This window comes from Hesperophylax consimilis, chromosome 7 (genome assembly GCF_061612785.1).
Source record: "Hesperophylax consimilis isolate HC1 chromosome 7, BYU_Hcon_1.0, whole genome shotgun sequence".
NCBI classification, from domain to species: domain Eukaryota; kingdom Metazoa; phylum Arthropoda; class Insecta; order Trichoptera; family Limnephilidae; genus Hesperophylax; species Hesperophylax consimilis.
In genome coordinates, this window is record NC_142842.1 from 1,153,815 (window position 1) to 1,173,808 (window position 19,994).

At 37.8% G+C, this 19,994-nt stretch overlaps 1 protein-coding gene across 1 annotated transcript in view; it reads left to right on the top strand.

Moving 5' to 3' along the window:
* The window catches only part of MYPT-75D (Myosin phosphatase targeting subunit 75D), a 107,645-nt gene that overhangs the window by 65,382 nt on the left and 22,269 nt on the right, over nucleotides 1–19,994 (top strand). Inside the window, exons 7-9 of the mRNA XM_089633093.1 lie at nucleotides 3,112–3,237; nucleotides 3,927–4,002; nucleotides 6,701–6,966. Coding sequence (XP_089489219.1) covers nucleotides 3,112–3,237; nucleotides 3,927–4,002; nucleotides 6,701–6,966 — 468 coding nt within the window. The remainder of the gene's footprint in view (nucleotides 1–3,111; nucleotides 3,238–3,926; nucleotides 4,003–6,700; nucleotides 6,967–19,994) is intronic.

A 19,994-nucleotide genomic window follows, 5' to 3' on the forward strand; every position in this document is an offset into this window, starting at 1 on the left:
GCATAAAAAGTGCCAAAATGACCCCATGTGTCATGTGAAAGTGTTTCTATGTAAAAGCCAAGGAGTAACATTTCATTTGTGAATACACGCAAATTACTTATTATTAATAATATAATTATTTCTACTGTTTACTGAAGATTTTAAGCGCCTAAGAGAAATTGATTTATTAAAATTAACAACACATACGTTTAAGAAGGACAACCTACTGGTAGTAGGCCGTCTCAAACAGTGTTCCATATTTGTCTTAGTGCAAACGAGGAAGCGTAGTGCCATCTCGATCACACCCGTAATCTAGAATGTAGTATTCGACGCAACTTTTAAAAACGTAAAAGCTGCCCAGTCCTATATCTATTTCATTGATGCCCACATATTCTTTTTATATCTGTCTTTGTTGTACACGACCAACATTTAAATTAAGAATTTACTGATAACGTAAGCGTGTTTGTTACTTGCCACATTTTGTCAATTTTATTAGACAATAACTTATGTATAGGTTTGTAATGCCATTGTTTTTGAGGCTATTCTTATGAACACATAATAATTTTTTAATTATTTTATTTTTGCTAAATAATATACTATCCCAAATTACCTTCTGTTATTGAATTTTTAATTTATTTTGTTATTATTTGTCAATGCGAATTCATCACCATATATATGTCATACCATATAAGCTTTCCCGTAATGCCAATTGACTGTGTTCACGCAATATGGGCAGATAATAATTATTTTTAGATTTGTCAGTGATTTACATTCATACTATTTAACTAAATTATAATTTCATTGAAATGGCTTCAGCTATGTTTAGAAACCAGACCTGATTAGCCAGGTACTTCCCTAAGCCTCCCAACATACCCCAAATTTTGGAAATGCAATTTTGAGCCTGTCGCATAAAAAGAAATAGATATATGAATTTGTCATATTTTTGCTATATGTGTGCATATATGTATTAAAAATTGCATTTTGTGTATGTACGCTGACAAATATGTTGAGTTGAATTCGCATCGATGTTATGCTTTTTATGTTGTCTCTTGTGTTTTTAAAATATAAATTGTTTATTTGTTCTAACTCTTTTTATTTCTATCTTCAAATGTTCTTCCTTTTATCTTCCACGCTTATTGCCATAATATCCTATAATCTTATTTACTACAGACATAATCTTTATAACTGTAAAGGTCTATTCACGTCTACCGGCACGGTGCGTGGCAGACACGTAACGTGGCAGACACGAGTATAAAATGACGCCTCATCCAAAGCTGATAATGACTCTGCTTGGATGAAGCCCATGCGAACACTATTTCAATTCTTTTGAAATTCAAATTAAAACAAATTTGTTTCATATTAATTGAAATTGCATTCGTATGTCTTCGCCCACGTAAAACATCTGTTCACTAATGGTGACATAGATAATGTAAGCAATTAATGTTGTCGTGTCTGCCAGGTTACATATTTGTCTGCCGTGCAGAGTGCAGTTAGATGTGAACAGACCTTATTTTCTGATAAGTAAAACAAAATAAATTTTCCTTTCCGGTTATGGTTTCATTTTAAACATTAAACTGCACTTTTATGTATGTTAGTGATTGCACTTACATTACGTTTATTTATTTGTCTGTGTCTGTGTCTAAGATTAATGTATAAGTTACGTTAATCTTAACAGTCAACATCATAAAAGCCAGACTGGCAGTGCTAACATTGTGCACACGAACTTAATTTACTAAAAAATGATTTCAGTATAGTATTTGTAAGACAATACTGTCTTGATAATTACGCAAGTGCCTGCGAAGCAAAATCCTACATTAAAGTGGTGTATTTTGGATATATACAAGAAATCTATGCTTAGTCCCTGCAATTGGGGGTTTTCGCTTCCCTTCACTTATCAATTTTACGATATTATCAACATTACACGCTAAGGTTAACAATACATGAGCTTCACATAATGCATTGCATCAAGAAGTGAACCAGATGCTTAAACTAGACTTACATAATATTAGGTTACAAATTACAGTGTCCATTGGCACATGATTAAGATCAACGCTTGCGAATTGCATTTATAACATAATGCGAATTTACATAAAAGGTTTGCAAGAGTTTCATATATTCTTTGCATGATGTATTGGCCTGGTCTCTAGATGTCAAATCAAACAACAAAATTGCTATAGTATCATCAGATCTCTTTCCCTACATATTGTTTCTTGTTATACAAATGCATTACAATTTTTCTTCTGTTCCACTCAATCAAATTACTCACTCGTAAGTGTTTAGTTCACACCGCTACTACAGTCCACAAAACACTTGAATGTGTCGATTACAAAACCAAAACTGAGTTTTAATATGCCACCAATTTTTGGGCGGCTGATTCAAACCACCATTTTGCATTTTCCATTCTGTGTTTTAGTGTCCTCAACTGCTGAAATATAGTTCTGTTGTTCTTAAATCTATAAGTAAGAGTATGCTTGTTGTGGAATAATAATACATACCATGTTCTGTTTTCTTAATCAACATTGTGAACTAAACTTAAAAGAAAGGTTTCTACGAGTAACAGTATGTAAGTACCTATACTGAATAGTCAAGACCCATCTGCCACTAATCCACCTATACATAGATGCATTACAAAAGGTATTATTGTCCTAACTCACCAACCGAGTGCATCCTTACATGGAAACAGTTCTACCTACTGATCAAATTATTGTGATAATCACAACAAAATCATCAAGGCTGTCCAAACCATTAGTTTCATCATTATCTCTTCGATATGGTTGTGTTGTCCTCAAGGTAGACTGATGAACGCACCTATTTCATCACATCTCTTCAATTTGGTTTTATTGTCCTCAACCAAATTTTACCAAAGAAAACAAACAATTTTAAAATTTTATATAAATAATTACATTTTACGTGTTGAATTAACCAGTGAAGTTTCCACATAAAATTCATGTTATATACAGAAAAAAACATTTCATCACATATCTTGTTATGTTGTCCTCAATTGAACTCTAACCAAAGCATTAATTTCATTATATCTCTTCAACATGGTTGTGTCATCTTCAATGGAGATCTAACCAGAGCATCCACTTCATGATAATATTTATCTCTTCAACATGGTTGTGTTGTCCTCAGCTCCACATTGCGGCAGCCAACGGGTACACCAAGGTGGTAGAGTTCCTGCTGGACAACCATGTGTCCACGGATGTCAAGGACAACGACTCCTGGCAGCCGGTGCACGCGGCCGCCTGCTGGGGACATGTAAGTAGACCTGTGACTTAGTCGCATGAATTTGTGCAATTACAGCATGGAAGTAACATGGTTGTATTAATTTTATAAAGAAGGGTTGCAATAAGGAACGTGGTTGTTTATGTTTCTTCTTAGCATTGATCGCACACACATTGTTACAAAATGTCTGACACAAGTGAAGATGAGTTGATATTTATTAAATTGCTCTGCCATGTTTAAAGTCTCGACGAAGTAAGTGGTAATGAATTCGACCGACTGGCGAGTTTACAAAATGTCGGCAACGTGGGTCTGCATACGAACCTCCGCGCAAATGTATGGCAGTAGTCGCCAAGATACTTGAATTATCGAGTATCGGATATAGTAGTCCTAGGTAGAGGTCATATGTACGTCATCGACGATCGTCTTCTTCCGTCTTACGCGAAAACAAAAAGACAAAAGTTACTAGAACAATGACGTCACAAACAACCTCTCTCTGGGACTACTATATTTGCCTATCCATGTGGAAGAGAGGTCTAAGAGATAGAAGAGATTTTTTTATTTAACATATCCAAAAGGTTATCTAAGAGTCTGGTTTTACTCTAATATAATGAATAATAACCATTAATTCCTGTGTGGGTGTGTTTGTTTGATATGCGAAGTGTGTTGTTTGTTGTGACTAATGATATTAATGATGAGCATGTTGTGTTTGGGTGTCCCGGCAGATGGAGGTACTGGAGATCCTGGTGCACAACGGAGCCGACCTTGACGCCAAGAATAAGCACGATGAGACCCCGGCCGGTAATTATATTACTTTTAAGTAACCTCACTTTACGAGTATAAGAAATATCAATGGTCAAAAGCTGGATTCTATGTGTTTTACTGTTTTGAATATAGGCAACATCCTAAACTAATCTTCCGCACTTGCACCAAATTCTTGTAAGAGTATTGTGCAATATATGATTTAATCAAAGGTCTAGTCTATAAATCGCAAAAAATAATTGAAAATGCTGGACTGCCTAACATGAATACATTTTTCTATCGATTTATGTACGCTAAATACATTAAAATTAACATCTTAATTCAGTTGTCTCTTTGAAGTAGCCGGGAAAAGTTTAAATTTTAATTATTTATAAGTTATTATCGAATATAAATTCGAAATTTACACATGGAAATCGATAGATTAATGTATTATAATAATAATAATACAGGGTGTCCGGGAGTAAAATGCGCTATACACTCCCGAAACAATCAATCAATTTCACCGGAGGTGAAAGAATCACTTACCGAAGTTAGTGCAATTTATCCACGGACACCCTGTATATTTTTATAGTAAGAAATTTGCAACTACAACTAAAAATACATGTTAAGTGTGCAAAGTGTACATTTGTTTACAAATTAAATAAGTAAATGAAATTAACAATAGAAATGTATAGTTATAATTTGTGGTTGTGTAGTTGTTAACCCGCCTCACTAGGCTAGCGGCTAGCCTGTGTAGAGGCAGCCACTTTACAAGTTATTATTCATGTTCAGGTAGCAGTGCTGTATTTCTGATAGTTTTGTGATTTATAGCCAAGATCTCTGCTAGAGTCTTAGGCCCAGTTGTTTCGCAGAAATTCAAATGTAACATTGTCATCAAATAGCCATTCACCTCTTTTGTCATTTGTTCTCGTTAAATGCTGGATCGGCGTTTAATGGGAAATTTTCAAAACAACTGGGCTTTAGATACTGTAATAATAATAATAATAATAATAATAATATCTTGTTTATTTTTAATTGTGTGTTTGGTTTCTGTAAATGCGGACACTTGTGTTAAAAAAGGCCCATGCCGATGCGAATTCGAAAACGGGACGGCTATTGATCTGAGCGCAGCAAACAATGCATTTTTCACGACGTCCATGAATGTGCCTCTGACAGCACCAGAGTCTGGCTGGTTGTTGCTATCATATTATTTCCACCCATGCAAAAATGGCAAACTACCTGATGACAATCCAAAAAGTTTAAAATTTTAAAATTTAGGAAAGTTTACACATTACAACTATACATACATATTATGGTGTACATTGATTTGTAACTTTTATATTTAAGGTTATAAAATTAACAAAAATGAAGAACTATTAATACAAACATAATATTGTGAAGGTAAATAGAAAATAAAAGTACAGTTGTGGTTTCTCAAATACCGCCTCACTAGGCTAGCCTGTGTTGAGGCAGAATTTTTCGTGTTAGTTCCTAATACCATTGAACATACCTATACTTGTATTAAGAAGTATTCGCTCAATAATGTGGTGGTAATGTGGTGACTTCAATAACTGCGAATTTGGGTGAATGCACCGGTAAAGGCCCTATTCTTATTTTTAATCCAAATTTTTACATTATCTTTGAAATTTTTTTGTGAATCACATTGTTTTATGCTGTCTGGAAGAATGTTGTAGAGTCTTGTCGCAAAGTATTTAAAGTTTCGTTGCCCAAACGTAGTATGTGTTATCGGAATTTGTAGTAAGATTTTGTTGTTGCTTCGAGTACATCGTGTATTTGAATTTTACGTAGTAATTATGTATATTTGAGTATAGATGAGTTAGGATAGTTTTTGCATATAGCTGCCGAACATCAAACACATTCATAATATTAAAAATTAGATTAGAGTCTGTAATTATAGGTAGCCTTAGAATTATTTTTAAAATACCTAATAATAAATACCTTTCAAGAATTTGGTCGGTAGTATTGAGGGCCGTTTACTGGCTATAACTACAAGGTACATAATTAAGATAGATAAATATACATTTCGAAAGCAACAATTATTTCAATAAATAATAATATATAAATTAACTACAATAATTCAATTGCGCATTGTAAAATAGCAATCAATTTAATTAAATTTGAAACATTTCAATTGTAACATCAATCAATTAATATTTATTACTCGTTGAAATGATTAATTGATTCCGAATGTGTTAGTATGTGAGACATACACATTGAATTCTTCCTAAAGGTGATCAGAACCCAATCATATTTCCACATTAAATATAGCTAATAATTTATCAGCCTTTTGATTTTAATTTATTGACGAGAGTAACGTTAAATGAACTTTGGAAAATCTAAGGCGGTAATATTCACAACTTTGAGCCGATAACATGTCCGCAATAAATACTAATATTTTATTTTGTTTTTGGGTGCAAACAAATAATTTATCTTAATATTTGAAAGCATACCTTGCAAAAAGTGTATTTTATATGTTTACCCTGATCGCATTATTAAATTAACAATAACACTGCTTTATGGCATGCATGTTTAAAAAAAGTGATTTTATTGCAGCAATTTTTTTTTGGGCTGGTAAACGCTTGGTTTTTTAGAGATCTTTTCCAGAAGGTACTGCACTTCCCTCGTGGAAATGATACATTATTTCATAGAAGATGGTCTTTGACACATGGTTATCGTTTCGATGTTGACAGTTTGAGGACATTCGTGATGTATTGATGTTGGTTTGTTTGTTTGGCAGACATCTGTGAGGACCCTGAGATGCGCGCCCGCATAGCGCAGCTGGTGCTAGAGCGCGAGTCTCGCCACAGAGCCAGTGCGGGCTCGGGTGGTAGCGGGGGGGGCGGTGGCGGTGGCGGCAGCAGGCGAGGCACGCCCTCGCACCGCCCGCCCTCCAGCAGCTCGCGCGCGCAGAGCATGAAGCGCACCTCCCTGCGCGACAAGGGCATGACGGCCAAGCATGACGCGCACGAAGAGGCGCGCATGTGGCAGACCTTCGGCACCAATGTGAGTCAATTCATTTATTTACAGTGTTTTACAATGTTAACTAAAAATCTGCTCCTCGACAAAACTAAACCTGCTGCTGAACTAACTACGATTTTACGGCAATGTATTGCCTACAAGATGTTCGTGTTATCAGGCAATATAGCTCAATATGTTTATGTATTGCTTATATTCTGGTTGACATGTATTGAACTGTCTTGCCAGTGATTTGTCCCAGCTACGGCAATCTTAGAGATTATCTTTTTTTCTGTCCCGGTTACTTGGAACCGGTGGTTTCTGTGCTAGCCCATGTATTGGAAATACTCTGTTATCTCCAAAAAGTCAGTTTTGAGATAAATTACTTTAAAGTTTTTGGGACATTTTGTTACTTTTCTCGCAAACTAAGGAGTAGTAAGAATTTCAAATTTGGTGAAAGGTTAGATCGACCCTTCATTAACCCATTCCGTCCAAGTCGCCGCAATTTAGGTTGGCTATCTCAGAAGGCTTTCCCTCCGGGCCGCCATAATTTAAGCCTCTCGACAAAATGCTAATTTTTACATAAATAGTACCTTTTATGCATTGCCATTTTTTTGTATTCTAAAAGAAAATTTTATAAAATAAATACAACAAAAAAAAAACTATACCAATAAATTCAGGACAAGTTTGCACAACAAATGCAGTTCCTGCGGTCAGTTTCAGTCAAAATAACTTCGGATGGGATGGGTACAAAATATTAAAAAAATATATATATATACCACATATTTTGATGTTCATGAAATACATATTTTTTGAACATTTAAAAAAAATTCTCAATCATTCCTTTCGCCAAATTTTAAATTGCTACTTACTACTATTAGCTGTCGAAAAATATATCAAAATGTGTAAAAAAAATTAAAGTCATTCGTCTCAAAATTAGCTTTGTGGAGATACAGCATATTGACACATCATGCTATGCACAAGTGTCACGGATAGCTATCGATATGTGATGCCAATATGCTGCAACTCTTACATCCTGTCTCCCTCACGACAATGGTATTGTAATGTCAAAATAGCGTATTTGTGGAGTTGTCGTGACAGAATATTGTATTTTCAGTTGCAATGTTCTCCCATTACAGAATAGTTCTTTTTCATAGTTACAGCATTGTTTCATTGTCAATTTCTTGGGAAGTAACCAGAATAACTCAACAAATGGAATTTATTGAGCTCTGTAAAGCAAAAATACTGTGTCTTAGGGTACGGCTTATTGCCATAACACGGGTTTGCTGTCACTGGAACCGTCGATATTATTTCTCGTAGGTACAGGTTCTTTTATCCCAGAATTACTTTATTATTTTTGAAGATTTGTGATTCAGACGGTTGGAAGCAGTTGGGACTTTTGTGTGGTAGGTACCTACTTACATTTATGTCATAGGTTTACCTATAATAATAAAATATTATCTACTAAAAACGTTACGTTGAGTGATACGCACCACAACTATCGTAAACAAATTTAATTCAATTTTTTTTTTAAATGGATCATCTTCAACAAAGCTAGCAATAAGTAAAGAATTTTGTCAGGTGTTCATTGTAAATTTTAAGGTATTAGCTTTTTTATTTTATTTTTATTTTTTATTTATCTATTCACTTATACATACATTATAGGTATACATATTCACATTGGGTGCAAGTAATACAGATAGATGTTCCATATATACAATATGGTAGTAGAACGAAATGTGATATGTAACTGTATATACATGATTGAAGCTTCGGTAGTAATGTTCTGTGGAGAACCGGTGCCGAGGTGTTCGCATGGGTGTTATTCTGCTGTCATAGGTGGAAACACAATATCCTCCTTGGGAGTCTCTACCGTAGTTCCACCCATGGTGGCAGTATTTTATATTATTATGTTAGAAGTTAGAAACTGTGTTGACATGTTCATCATAATATTATATAGACACAATGTAGTAATTTGAGGTAAGTTACGTATCAAAATGTTCTGCAGGCACACTGTAGTACAAGAGTACAGATACATTGTACAAATGTAGAACATGATTTAAACTTCATAATATTATATATGAGTAAAAAAGAGAAAAGTAAGAAATATACATGAAGTGAACTTAATGAGCAGTTAAGCTGAAAAGGGAAAAAAAGCAAAACAGAAGTTATATTACAATTAATTGTATACTTTAAATACTAAATTAATTATTATGTTTGGTTTGGAGTAAATAGGTTTTGTAAAAATAGTGTTCCTTTAGATTTTATCCAGTCTGTGATCTGTTTTTTTAGTTGATGTCTCGGTGAATTATCAGCAGGTTGTTTCAAGGAAGGTGGCATGCAGTTATACGGTTTAATGGAGTAGTAGTTAAAGGATCTTTGTCCGTGGGCCGTGTGTTTAAGCGGGATGTTTTGTTAAGTTTGTTGAAGACCGATAGAGGACTGAGATAGTAAAGGGATATGTAGATTGTATTTGAAGAGGTGAATAATAGACGATTTTGCATAGAGTTGTTTGATAGACAGAACGTCGAGCAGAGTCTGTATCGTATGGTACTTGAAGAATCAGTTGAAAAATTGTCTTTTATGCTTTTTCTAGTGGATCTAGAGAACTATTGTTTGCACTATCCCAAGACATTAGACCATATGTAATTACAGACCATAAGTGTTAGTTCTTTACGCAGAGTTTTCAGAAATCAGATGTAGATAATAATTTTCCTAATTTTTTTCTCAAGCTGCTTTAAGGGATGGGAGTGGTTTTTTAGAAATCTCATATAGCTGGTGACCTTCCTCGTGTTTAGAAGGGAGTGCGAAATTTCATCAATCTCCAAATAAAACTGCAGATTTGTTTAAAAATGAAACCCACACCGGGATATACCTACTTCTTTATTTATTATTATAGACTCAGCTAATACAAGTTTGTAATTTATAATATGGAAATCGATAAAAAAAACGTATTTGTGTAAGGGTATCAGAGCTACATTTTCGATTTATTGCGTAGATTTTCGATTGAATCTTAGAAATTAAACTTATTTTACTACTACCATAATACAGGCATGAACCTAGAATGGTGGTCGAGACCGAGAGAACTCAAATAAAAAGTAAAAATAAAATAATTGAACAATATTAATAATTTAATATAAACAACTGGGGAGAATGACGAAGTTTCTGAAGGTTGCCAGTCTTGGGAATTTCCAAACTTTAATAACCGTAAAATGGAACATAGCATTGTTCATTAAAAAATGCAGAAAAAAGCAACAATCATCCCTTTTTTGCTCCAAAATACTAAAAAGAGAACATAACATCACGTTGCAAAAGACCAACGCTTTTGCTGTAAAATAACACGGCTTTTCACAAAAATAGCTCGAAATTCGCCAAAAATATAGCGAAATTAACAGCCACCATCAAACACGACATTTCCCATAAAATTTTTCAAACGCAAAGTTTTCAGGTGTCTATTGATTGCATTACTTTGAGCAGTCGTGTTAGCGAAAATCCTGCGTTCTTTTCCCGATCGCGGCAATAAACGTTTTCTCGGTATTGCGTGTCTATCCGTTAAAGGTCCCTGCAAGATTTCCTCTGATTGACTTGTGAGAGAAATCAATACCATTTACAGGTGATGGTACTAACTACTACTAGGTACATAAAGTTACATATTTATGGCCGCACGCGATTCTCTGCCGACGGACGCGGACGGGTGAGTTCCATAGGAAGTCAGCTTCCTTTCGTCGGACAAAATGTATCCAAATTTATTTGTGGCCTCGAAAATTAATTTGTTGATCTCCTTTCAAGATTTCTGAAATGTTATAAGTAATTTTACAATCTTGAGTGAAAACTGTGAACCCAACAACATATCACGGAAGTGTTCGCTTTCTTACGCTTTATATGAATTTATTTTTATTGCGTTTTATGCGCGGTCGTAAATCACTTCAATTTGCAACTTATTGATATTTTTATATGATTCATTAATAATAATTATTAATGTTTCCTGCAAGCATTACTTGAGGGCTCATTACGCGCAGCGGATATTTTTTACAACATCCAAAAAATACTGTTCTATCAATATTTCAATTGAAGCTTCTTCAAAGAACGAGTCATTGGCCCAATTGGTCAATTGGACTCGTTCTTGTGTTCAACAATTCCCTGCGGAATAATTAGCTGTCTTCTGTGTTTCCTCCCTCCTTCAACACAGCTCTCGTCAAGAAAAAGGTTCACTTTCATCTCCTTAACACCACTCTCCACTACATGATAAAGATCCCAAAAAACTTCGAGAGTTAATATTTAAAGATGAAATTCAACGTTTTCGACATTTTTTAATGCGAGTACCGCACAACAGTACCAACTTCTCCCAACCGTCTGAAGCCAGTGAGACTATGGCATCCCCAATAGTTGGGGTATGTTGTGAGGCTGAAGATAGTGGAGAGAAGGAGATGGGGAAGAGGAAGGTGGGGAAGTAGCTAGTTATTCAAATCTAGTCACCAAACACGGCTAAAGATATTTCAAGCAATACTTCGATTCTGAATGGTGGTCTCTCACCAGAGCGACACTGAAAGTATCTACCGTTCTTGAACGTGCCGCAAATATAGTGAATTTTTTCAAATTAATAAATTGTGAAATAACACAAATTAATCAAATAAAATTTATTTACGCATGCCGGTATTTGAACCCACGACCTTCGGATTCGTAGCCTAGGGTCGTAACCAATCAACCCTATACATAATATACCTATATACCAAATATACATCTAGTTCGTCATACGAATTGACGTTTAGCAGTTCTTAGAATCTGTCACGGAACCCTGCAGTTCGAATGTCGACCAACTATTCACCTAGTTCGTCACACGAATTAATGTTTTGCAGTTGCCAGAAACCGTAGCGGAACCCTGCTGTTCGAATATCAACCAAATATATCCCTTTGAATTCCATATTTATTAGGTACTGTTAATAACATGAACGTTGAATGAAAATGATAACTGGTTAAAAATTACATAAGTCCGAATGTTCCGCACCCGCACCGCCCCTCCGCCTGCTCCTAATTGTAATTAGACCATAAACCTATGTTATAAGTCATGTGTGTGTAATAACCACACCATTTATATTATGTTGTCTTTTGGAAACACAGCGCAATACGGTAGAAGCTTCCATCACCATTACTAACATTTAATTAACGACTACCGCGTTAAAATTAATTTAATAAAATGTTACCTTATTTTGATATTGTTATAGTCCACTGAACTGGCTACCTGTAGGTACATAATATTGTGTCGGTGCTATATTTTTACGTAAATTTTACCTTTTTGTTAAGTACCTACCATGATGTAAATAATATTGTTTATGTTTTCTATTTGGGTCATTTTTAAATCTTGTAATGTAAAGCAAGTGGATTGTTGTACATTTGTAAAGTACATGGCTATTCTGTTCTGTCTGGCTATCTAGTAAAGCATGGGTTGGTCAGGGCCGGCCCTGTGCAGGCGCAATTGGAGCAGTTCGCTCCGGGCGCTGATAATATCTAGCGCCGTTTGGCCCAGGGCCGGCTCTGGGGTCGGTTAAGCGATCCTCTTGGTTCACGGAACCCTAAATGGCCGATTGGATGTTCTGTCTATCCATGAATACGAAATTTTCTCCAAAATTATTGTCACCGGGCCAGAAATGTCAAAATCATAGCCGAATACTGGCGTCCTCCGCGGAACTCTGCAGTTTGAATATCGACCAAATATACCTTTAGTTCGTCACACGAATTGACGTTTAGCAGTTCTTAGAATCTGTCACGGAACCCTGCAGTTCGAATGTCGACCAACTATTCCCCTAGTTCGTCACACGAATTAATGTTTTGCAGTTGTCAGAAACCGTCGCGGAACCCTGCAGTTCCTTTGACTTTGAATGACGATTTTCCTCAAGGCGATTTACAATCTTCCACCCTAATTTAATACATTAATCAGCTCCATATTTAATAGTTATATTTTGCGTAAATAGCCATATAAACAGTAACCAAGTTGTTTTTTTATACATTACGTGAGATGTTGAACCCGCGATATCTAGACCCTGAAACAAGGATCTTACAGGGCTATCACATTGATAATTATACCAACGTATTATTATTGCATTATCATTTTCATGGCGTTTCGCTTGCATTAGTACAAAGTTGCGATTTTTTTCATGAAATTGAAATCTCTATGATCTAGGTATAATACTCAAATCCCTATTCACTCGACCGAAAGTGAAGAAGAAGACAAATGCCGACGAGTCGTGTGTGCACTGTGCGGAGACTTGCATTATTCTTTATTAATAAATGATGATTGCAATCACTGGGACTAGCAGGCCTATGACGCTTCGTCACAGCTGCTTGCACTTTCGGAGAAGATTCGCCAGTGGCGTAAAATTGTACTACACTCGGCGTCACTAAAATTACACCTATTGCAAAATCTTATGAAACAATAAAGCGATCGTCTCTTTGGGATGTGTTGCGTCGTCGCCCTGATCCACGCTTCCGGATTAATTCAACAGTCTCTTGAAACCGTTGGAAAACCCATCGAACCGCAAAATGGCTTAAATTTAGGTGCCGAGCAACACCACACTGCCGCATCCCTGATTGCAGTAGTGCCACCACTTGAGGGGCTTCGTCAGCAGTGGTGTCCATTATAAGGGATTTTTTTTAGCGCTAATTATTCATGTGTGTCCTCTTCAACGTTCGAATAGCGAATGACCTACATTTGATTAAAACTGCTCCTTTTAACCCAGGAAGACGACACAAGTTGTGGCAACAAGTATATGCGCAACATTTTTTAATAATAATAAAAACAACATGGCATTTATATAGCGCAGTTTAGTGTCATTTCACTTCAAGTGCGCCCGTCCCACCTGCCCGTTTTAACATCCCGTAATTATCTATCCAGCAATGGTCATCCACTCCGTGCAGCCGTTCCTCTTACTCGCCTCCTATTCTGCCCGGGGTTGTTCGGCTTCGGTCTTGGTCCGCTACGCCACTAGTGGCTATCCAGCAATGGTCATCCACTCCGTGCAGCCGTTCCTCTTACTCGCCTCCTATTCTGCCCGGGGTTATTCGGCTTCGGTCTTGGTCCGCTACGCCACTAGTGGCTATCCAGCAATGGTCATCCACTCCGTGCAGCCGTTCCTCTTACTCGCCTCCTATTCTGCCCGGGGTTGTTCGGCTTCGGTCTTGGTCCGCTACGCCACTAGTGGCTATCCAGCAATGGTCATCCACTCCGTGCAGCCGTTCCTCTTACTCGCCTCCTATTCTGCCCGGGGTTGTTCGGCTTCGGTCTTGGTCCGCTACGCCACTAGTGGCTATCCAGCAATGGTCATCCACTCCGTGCAGCCGTTCCTCTTACTCGCCTCCTATTCTGCCCGGGGTTGTTCGGCTTCGGTCTTGGTCCGCTACGCCACTAGTGGCTATCCACCAATGGTCATCCACTCCGTGCAGCCGTTCCTCTTACTCGCCTCCTATTCTGCCCGGGGTTGTTCGGCTTCGGTCTTGGTCCGCTACGCCACTAGTGGCTATCCAGCAATGGTCATCCACTCCGTGCAGCCGTTCCTCTTACTCGCCTCCTATTCTGCCCGGGGTTGTTCGGCTTCGGTCTTGGTCCGCTACGCCACTAGTGGCTATCCAGCAATGGTCATCCACTCCGTGCAGCCGTTCCTCTTACTCGCCTCCTATTCTGCCCGGGGTTGTTCGGCTTCGGTCTTGGTCCGCTACGCCACTAGTGGCTATCCAGCAATGGTCATCCACTCCGTGCAGCCGTTCCCCTTACTCGCCTCCTATTCTGCCCGGGGTTGTTCGGCTTCGGTCTTGGTCCGCTACGCCACTAGTGGCTATCCAGCAATGGTCATCCACTCCGTGCAGCCGTTCCCCTTACTCGCCTCCTATTCTGCCCGGGGTTGTTCGGCTTCGGTCTTGGTCCGCTACGCCACTAGTGGCTATCCAGCAATGGTCATCCACTCCGTGCAGCCGTTCCTCTTACTCGCCTCCTATTCTGCCCGGGGTTGTTCGGCTTCGGTCTTGGTCCGCTACGCCACTAGTGGCTATCCAGCAATGGTCATCCACTCCGTGCAGCCGTTCCTCTTACTCGCCTCCTATTCTGCCCGGGGTTGTTCGGCTTCGGTCTTGGTCCGCTACGCCACTAGTGGCTATCCAGCAATGGTCATCCACTCCGTGCAGCCGTTCCCCTTACTCGCCTCCTATTCTGCCCGGGGTTGTTCGGCTTCGGTCTTGGTCCGCTACGCCACTAGTGGCTATCCAGCAATGGTCATCCACTCCGTGCAGCCGTTCCTCTTACTCGCCTCCTATTCTGCCCGGGGTTGTTCGGCTTCGGTCTTGGTCCGCTACGCCACTAGTGGCTATCCACCAATGGTCATCCACTCCGTGCAGCCGTTCCTCTTACTCGCCTCCTATTCTGCCCGGGGTTGTTCGGCTTCGGTCTTGGTCCGCTACGCCACTAGTGGCTATCCAGCAATGGTCATCCACTCCGTGCAGCCGTTCCTCTTACTCGTCCCCTATTCTGCCCGGGGTTGTTCGGCTTCGGTCTTGGTCCGCTACGCCACTAGTGGCTATCCAGCAATGGTCATCCACTCCGTGCAGCCGTTCCTCTTACTCGCCTCCTATTCTGCCCGGGGTTGTTCGGCTTCGGTCTTGGTCCGCTACGCCACTAGTGGCTATCCAGCAATGGTCATCCACTCCGTGCAGCCGTTCCCCTTACTCGCCTCCTATTCTGCCCGGGGTTGTTCGGCTTCGGTCTTGGTCCGCTACGCCACTAGTGGCTATCCAGCAATGGTCATCCACTCCGTGCAGCCGTTCCTCTTACTCGTCCCCTATTCTGCCCGGGGTTGTTCGGCTTCGGTCTTGGTCCGCTACGCCACTAGTGGCTATCCAGCAATGGTCATCCACTCCGTGCAGCCGTTCCCCTTACTCGCCTCCTATTCTGCCCGGGGTTGTTCGGCTTCGGTCCTAGTCCACTGCAGCGGTGGGCATCCACGCCGCAATGACGGTAAAGCCACTGTATTGTCTAGTTCTAGTGTGGTAGGTATATTATGATCTGTATTTGTGTAACATACTCATGCTTCATGCCCCATCGCCCTTCGCCACACGCATCCTCCAACTACACTATATTGTGTTAGGCAGTCCGTTCCCAATAGGTAATCTTTTTCTTCAATCAATCAAAAATAAGTTTTTTTTTATATTTATTTGTTAAATCAAAAAAGGTTGAAATTTTAGAAACTAACTTAATAAAAATAATAAATTTTTTAAATAAATTTAAAAAAAATAATATACGAGTACAAAAGCTTTATGTTGCGGTTTGCCGTAATTATTATAATATTTTAACATCTAATTACATGTTAAACTCGGTGTCCGGAAACTCTTAGTACAAAAGCTCCACACAGGAGGCCCTGAGGAAATAAAATCCTCAGGGCTTATGTTATCTTTGGGGATGCTGTATGGAGGGTTTTTTTTAGGGAAAGTGGGGAAAAGGTATGAGGGGTAGGTTGCAATCTAAGGGTCAATGTCCGGGCCTGTGTCCAGGAGTGACGGACGTCACTTGGGTGCAAAGCGATTGATCGAGAGAAAAGCCGGCTGGAGAGGTCAAAAGGTCTCCCTCAACCATTCTCTCCCGATCCGACCCGCCACGCAGTACGTGGGTAAACGCATCCGCCGCCAAAACCTAAACGAACCTCACCCCGTGAACCCGGGCACCCTTGCTCCATACGTAGCGAACCACTAGGGGTGACCTATGGCAGGGGTGTGTTAGTTATCCAATAAATGGTTCTCGGGGCGGCGGTACCCATACCCGCCTTCCAAATTGTTATTCAACTTTGGAATTTTTTTGTATATATTAACACTTAAAATAACTATTGAAAAAATAACCCAACTAATTATTTAAAAAAAATCTTTTGCATAAATCTATTGTGTTTTAATACGGTGAAATAAAAAATCTTATGTCAGCCTGCGATTATGTTTGAGCTCGCAAAACTCCAAAAGTAGTCTGTTTAGGAGTGTTTAGAGATGGTGGTTTGAATGGTACAAGAGGTCGGGGACGCCGGACGGATGACGGAGTCACCTACTGACAAGCCGTTTGTTTGACTTAGCAGAATTGCAACTGTACCTTTATAAATCTTTAAATAAAATTAATTCATAAATAATTGCCAAAGTTGCCTCAAAAATCGATCACATCCTGTTTGCTACAATTTAATATTTTTTATATTACTGTTTTTGGGTTGGTTTCTTGGTTTCAAATTCAAAAATTTGCACAACAAAGGCAGCGCATTTGGTTCTAACCAGAAACAGAAAAATGTCACCCCAATAATACTTTCAGATAGGCTTTATGATTTTTCACCGACTTCCTACAAAATCACAACTGTACCGTTTATGAATCGGATTTTAACGAATCGTGAAGATCTTATTAAAAACGCAGCGATGCAATAGAAAGTTTCAAGGAAAACTCGACTAGAGCGAGACGCCGATACGTCCCTCCCCTACGACATTCCCTGGCCTAGAGCGGGACGGTAAAAAATCTCGTGTTCGTTCCGATTGGCCGAGAGCACGCGCGCGAAAATTCACGTAGCGATTCAAAAATCGAATGGAACGTTATTTTTTTGTTTGAATTTACCCGCGCTGAGGCAATGGGGCAGGAATGCTATACACCTGTGGATTTCTCAGTATCCAGTGCGTGTCTGCAAGCGCAACATCTGTTTTTATTTGTGCTTGTTTTTTTTTTAATAAGTTGTATTACAACCCTTCAGTACAGTTACACAATTATGTAATTACACAATTAATACTGAGTTTTTTTTAAATTCGTGAGTGATTAAGAAAAATTGCAGATTGTTAACACAAAACAATAAAAATTGTTTGTTTATTTTTTCCATAATAATTTTTATCGAAATTTTATGTGATTTTTTTAAATTTTCAGTGAGTGATATTAATATTTTAACAAAGTGATTTTTTTGGAAAAGTGTTATTATTATTTATTTAATTACATTTGAGTTAAAACTCATTATTTAATCCGTATCAACGCATAATTTTGTAATTAAGTTAGTTCCGGTTAATATTTGGGTTTTTAAGGTTAAATTTATCTGTTTTGATTACAAAGAATAATAATTAATTCACCATCGTAAAAAATGTTTATAAGAATATCGCACTTAATATTATGCATTATGCATAAGATTTTTATATTCTGCGCTTCCTGGTTCCTGTTATATTATTTTAATTGCCCCCAAGGGCGTGTTACTGATAATTAAAGGTTAAAAATCAATTAAGAATGAAAAATTATTTTAAAAAAATTAAAATGCGTAAAATATATTGTTTAAAACTGTTTTGAGTTTTATTAGGTTAGTTGGTAATAGGTAGGCAAAAATAATATTAGGTAGGTACCTAACACATGTGAACCACCGCAGTAACTTATAACATAATGCGTTTACTACCAGCAGTGTTGGAGTAACAGGGAGTTTGGAGTGTACCTAATTATATATCCACATTACTCGCTGGAGTTCAGAGTTTTTCAACATCAGATGTAGACAATCATTTTTCTCTCATTTTTAACTTTAAGTGTGCAAAAATTTGAAAGAAACATCGCATGTCTTTCTCGGGCATCTCCGACTCCTTCCACCATTCACCACTGTATACTGCAATGTTACTGTTAAAAAACTACATTACGTCCACTTTACTTCGACTCCGTATCTCATTCTACTGCACAGATATTGCGTTAAATATTCATCGGGCGAACCTGACTTCCTTTACCACTAAGACACATTTCTAAAGACTCCTGGAACTATAAGAATAAACTTTGACATTTTCAGCGATATCGGTCGACTACTTTTAGGGTTTTGCGAGCGCAAACAAACGCAGGCTCAATTTTTATATAGTAAGATTTCTCTTAAAACTTTAAGTTTTAATTTACTGAAAAATATTATGTTGTTTTTGCAGATAGTATCTAAAAATTTGTAGATCCAGAACTGTAATCAAATGAAATTCCCTCGATAGAAAAAAAATAGCAAAATATACTCCGAAAATTATCAAAACGCATTTTGTTCTGTTATAAATATCTAAATGTAACATTGGCATTTGTCGAGAGAATTTAATCTCTATTTTGAATGAGTCGTGTTTTATTAAATATTTTCACAATTATTGCTTAATTACTATCATTTAACGAACCTTTAATATAACCGCGTTCCCCTAATATTCGTATTTACATATCTTCCTTTCAAACCATCTACTTCTATTTTTTCAACGCTTTCTACGGAGCCCTAAGGGGTGAGAACGGGGAATCGGGTGGTTTTCTAAATCTCATATAAACAGGCCTTCCTCTTGGTCAAGTATGCTAATTTTAATATTAATTAATATCGGAATCAAACTGTATTTTAAATCCCGTCCATCCACAGACACCTTTCTTTATAATATACAAGGTTTTAAGGGAGGTACTTGACTTACTGTAACCAGTGATTCCTGACATTATTTGGAGTAAAAAATATAAATAAAATTTTGGTGTCCGGTGACTTTTTTATCATTTTCAATTTTTTTTTTAATTCTTCCACTCAACCGAGTAACCGCCCAACCCCTCACATCGACCCTAGGTATCCAATATCTGATTTGACTGATTTTCTATGTTTTTAGTTGAAAAATAAAACTCAAACTAAAATTTATTTTTCATTTGCACTCGGAATAATAAAGAATCACTGGTTAACGTAATTCTAGTACGTCCCTTAACATCCTGTATATTATTCGCTATCTTCGGGAGGCCATTCTACATGATGGTATAAGTTAAAAATGATAAATAACTTTTACAGAACTTCTTTTATTTTCCCAAACAAACAATTCAACTTTTTAACCTAGAAACTACCTTGAAACATTGGAATTACGAAAAAATATTTATATTTTTTTAACTTTTAAAATCATGTAAAATCACCCCCCGAAGTTAGAGCACTTTATCCCAGACACCCTGTATAGATAGATTATATTTACAAAAATGGCTCCACAACGTACAATCGTTTGTAAAAAAAAATAAGAAAATTTTCATAAATAATGAATCTCTCTTCAAATGAAACACAAAGACCATCAAAAGCATTCTTGCATGT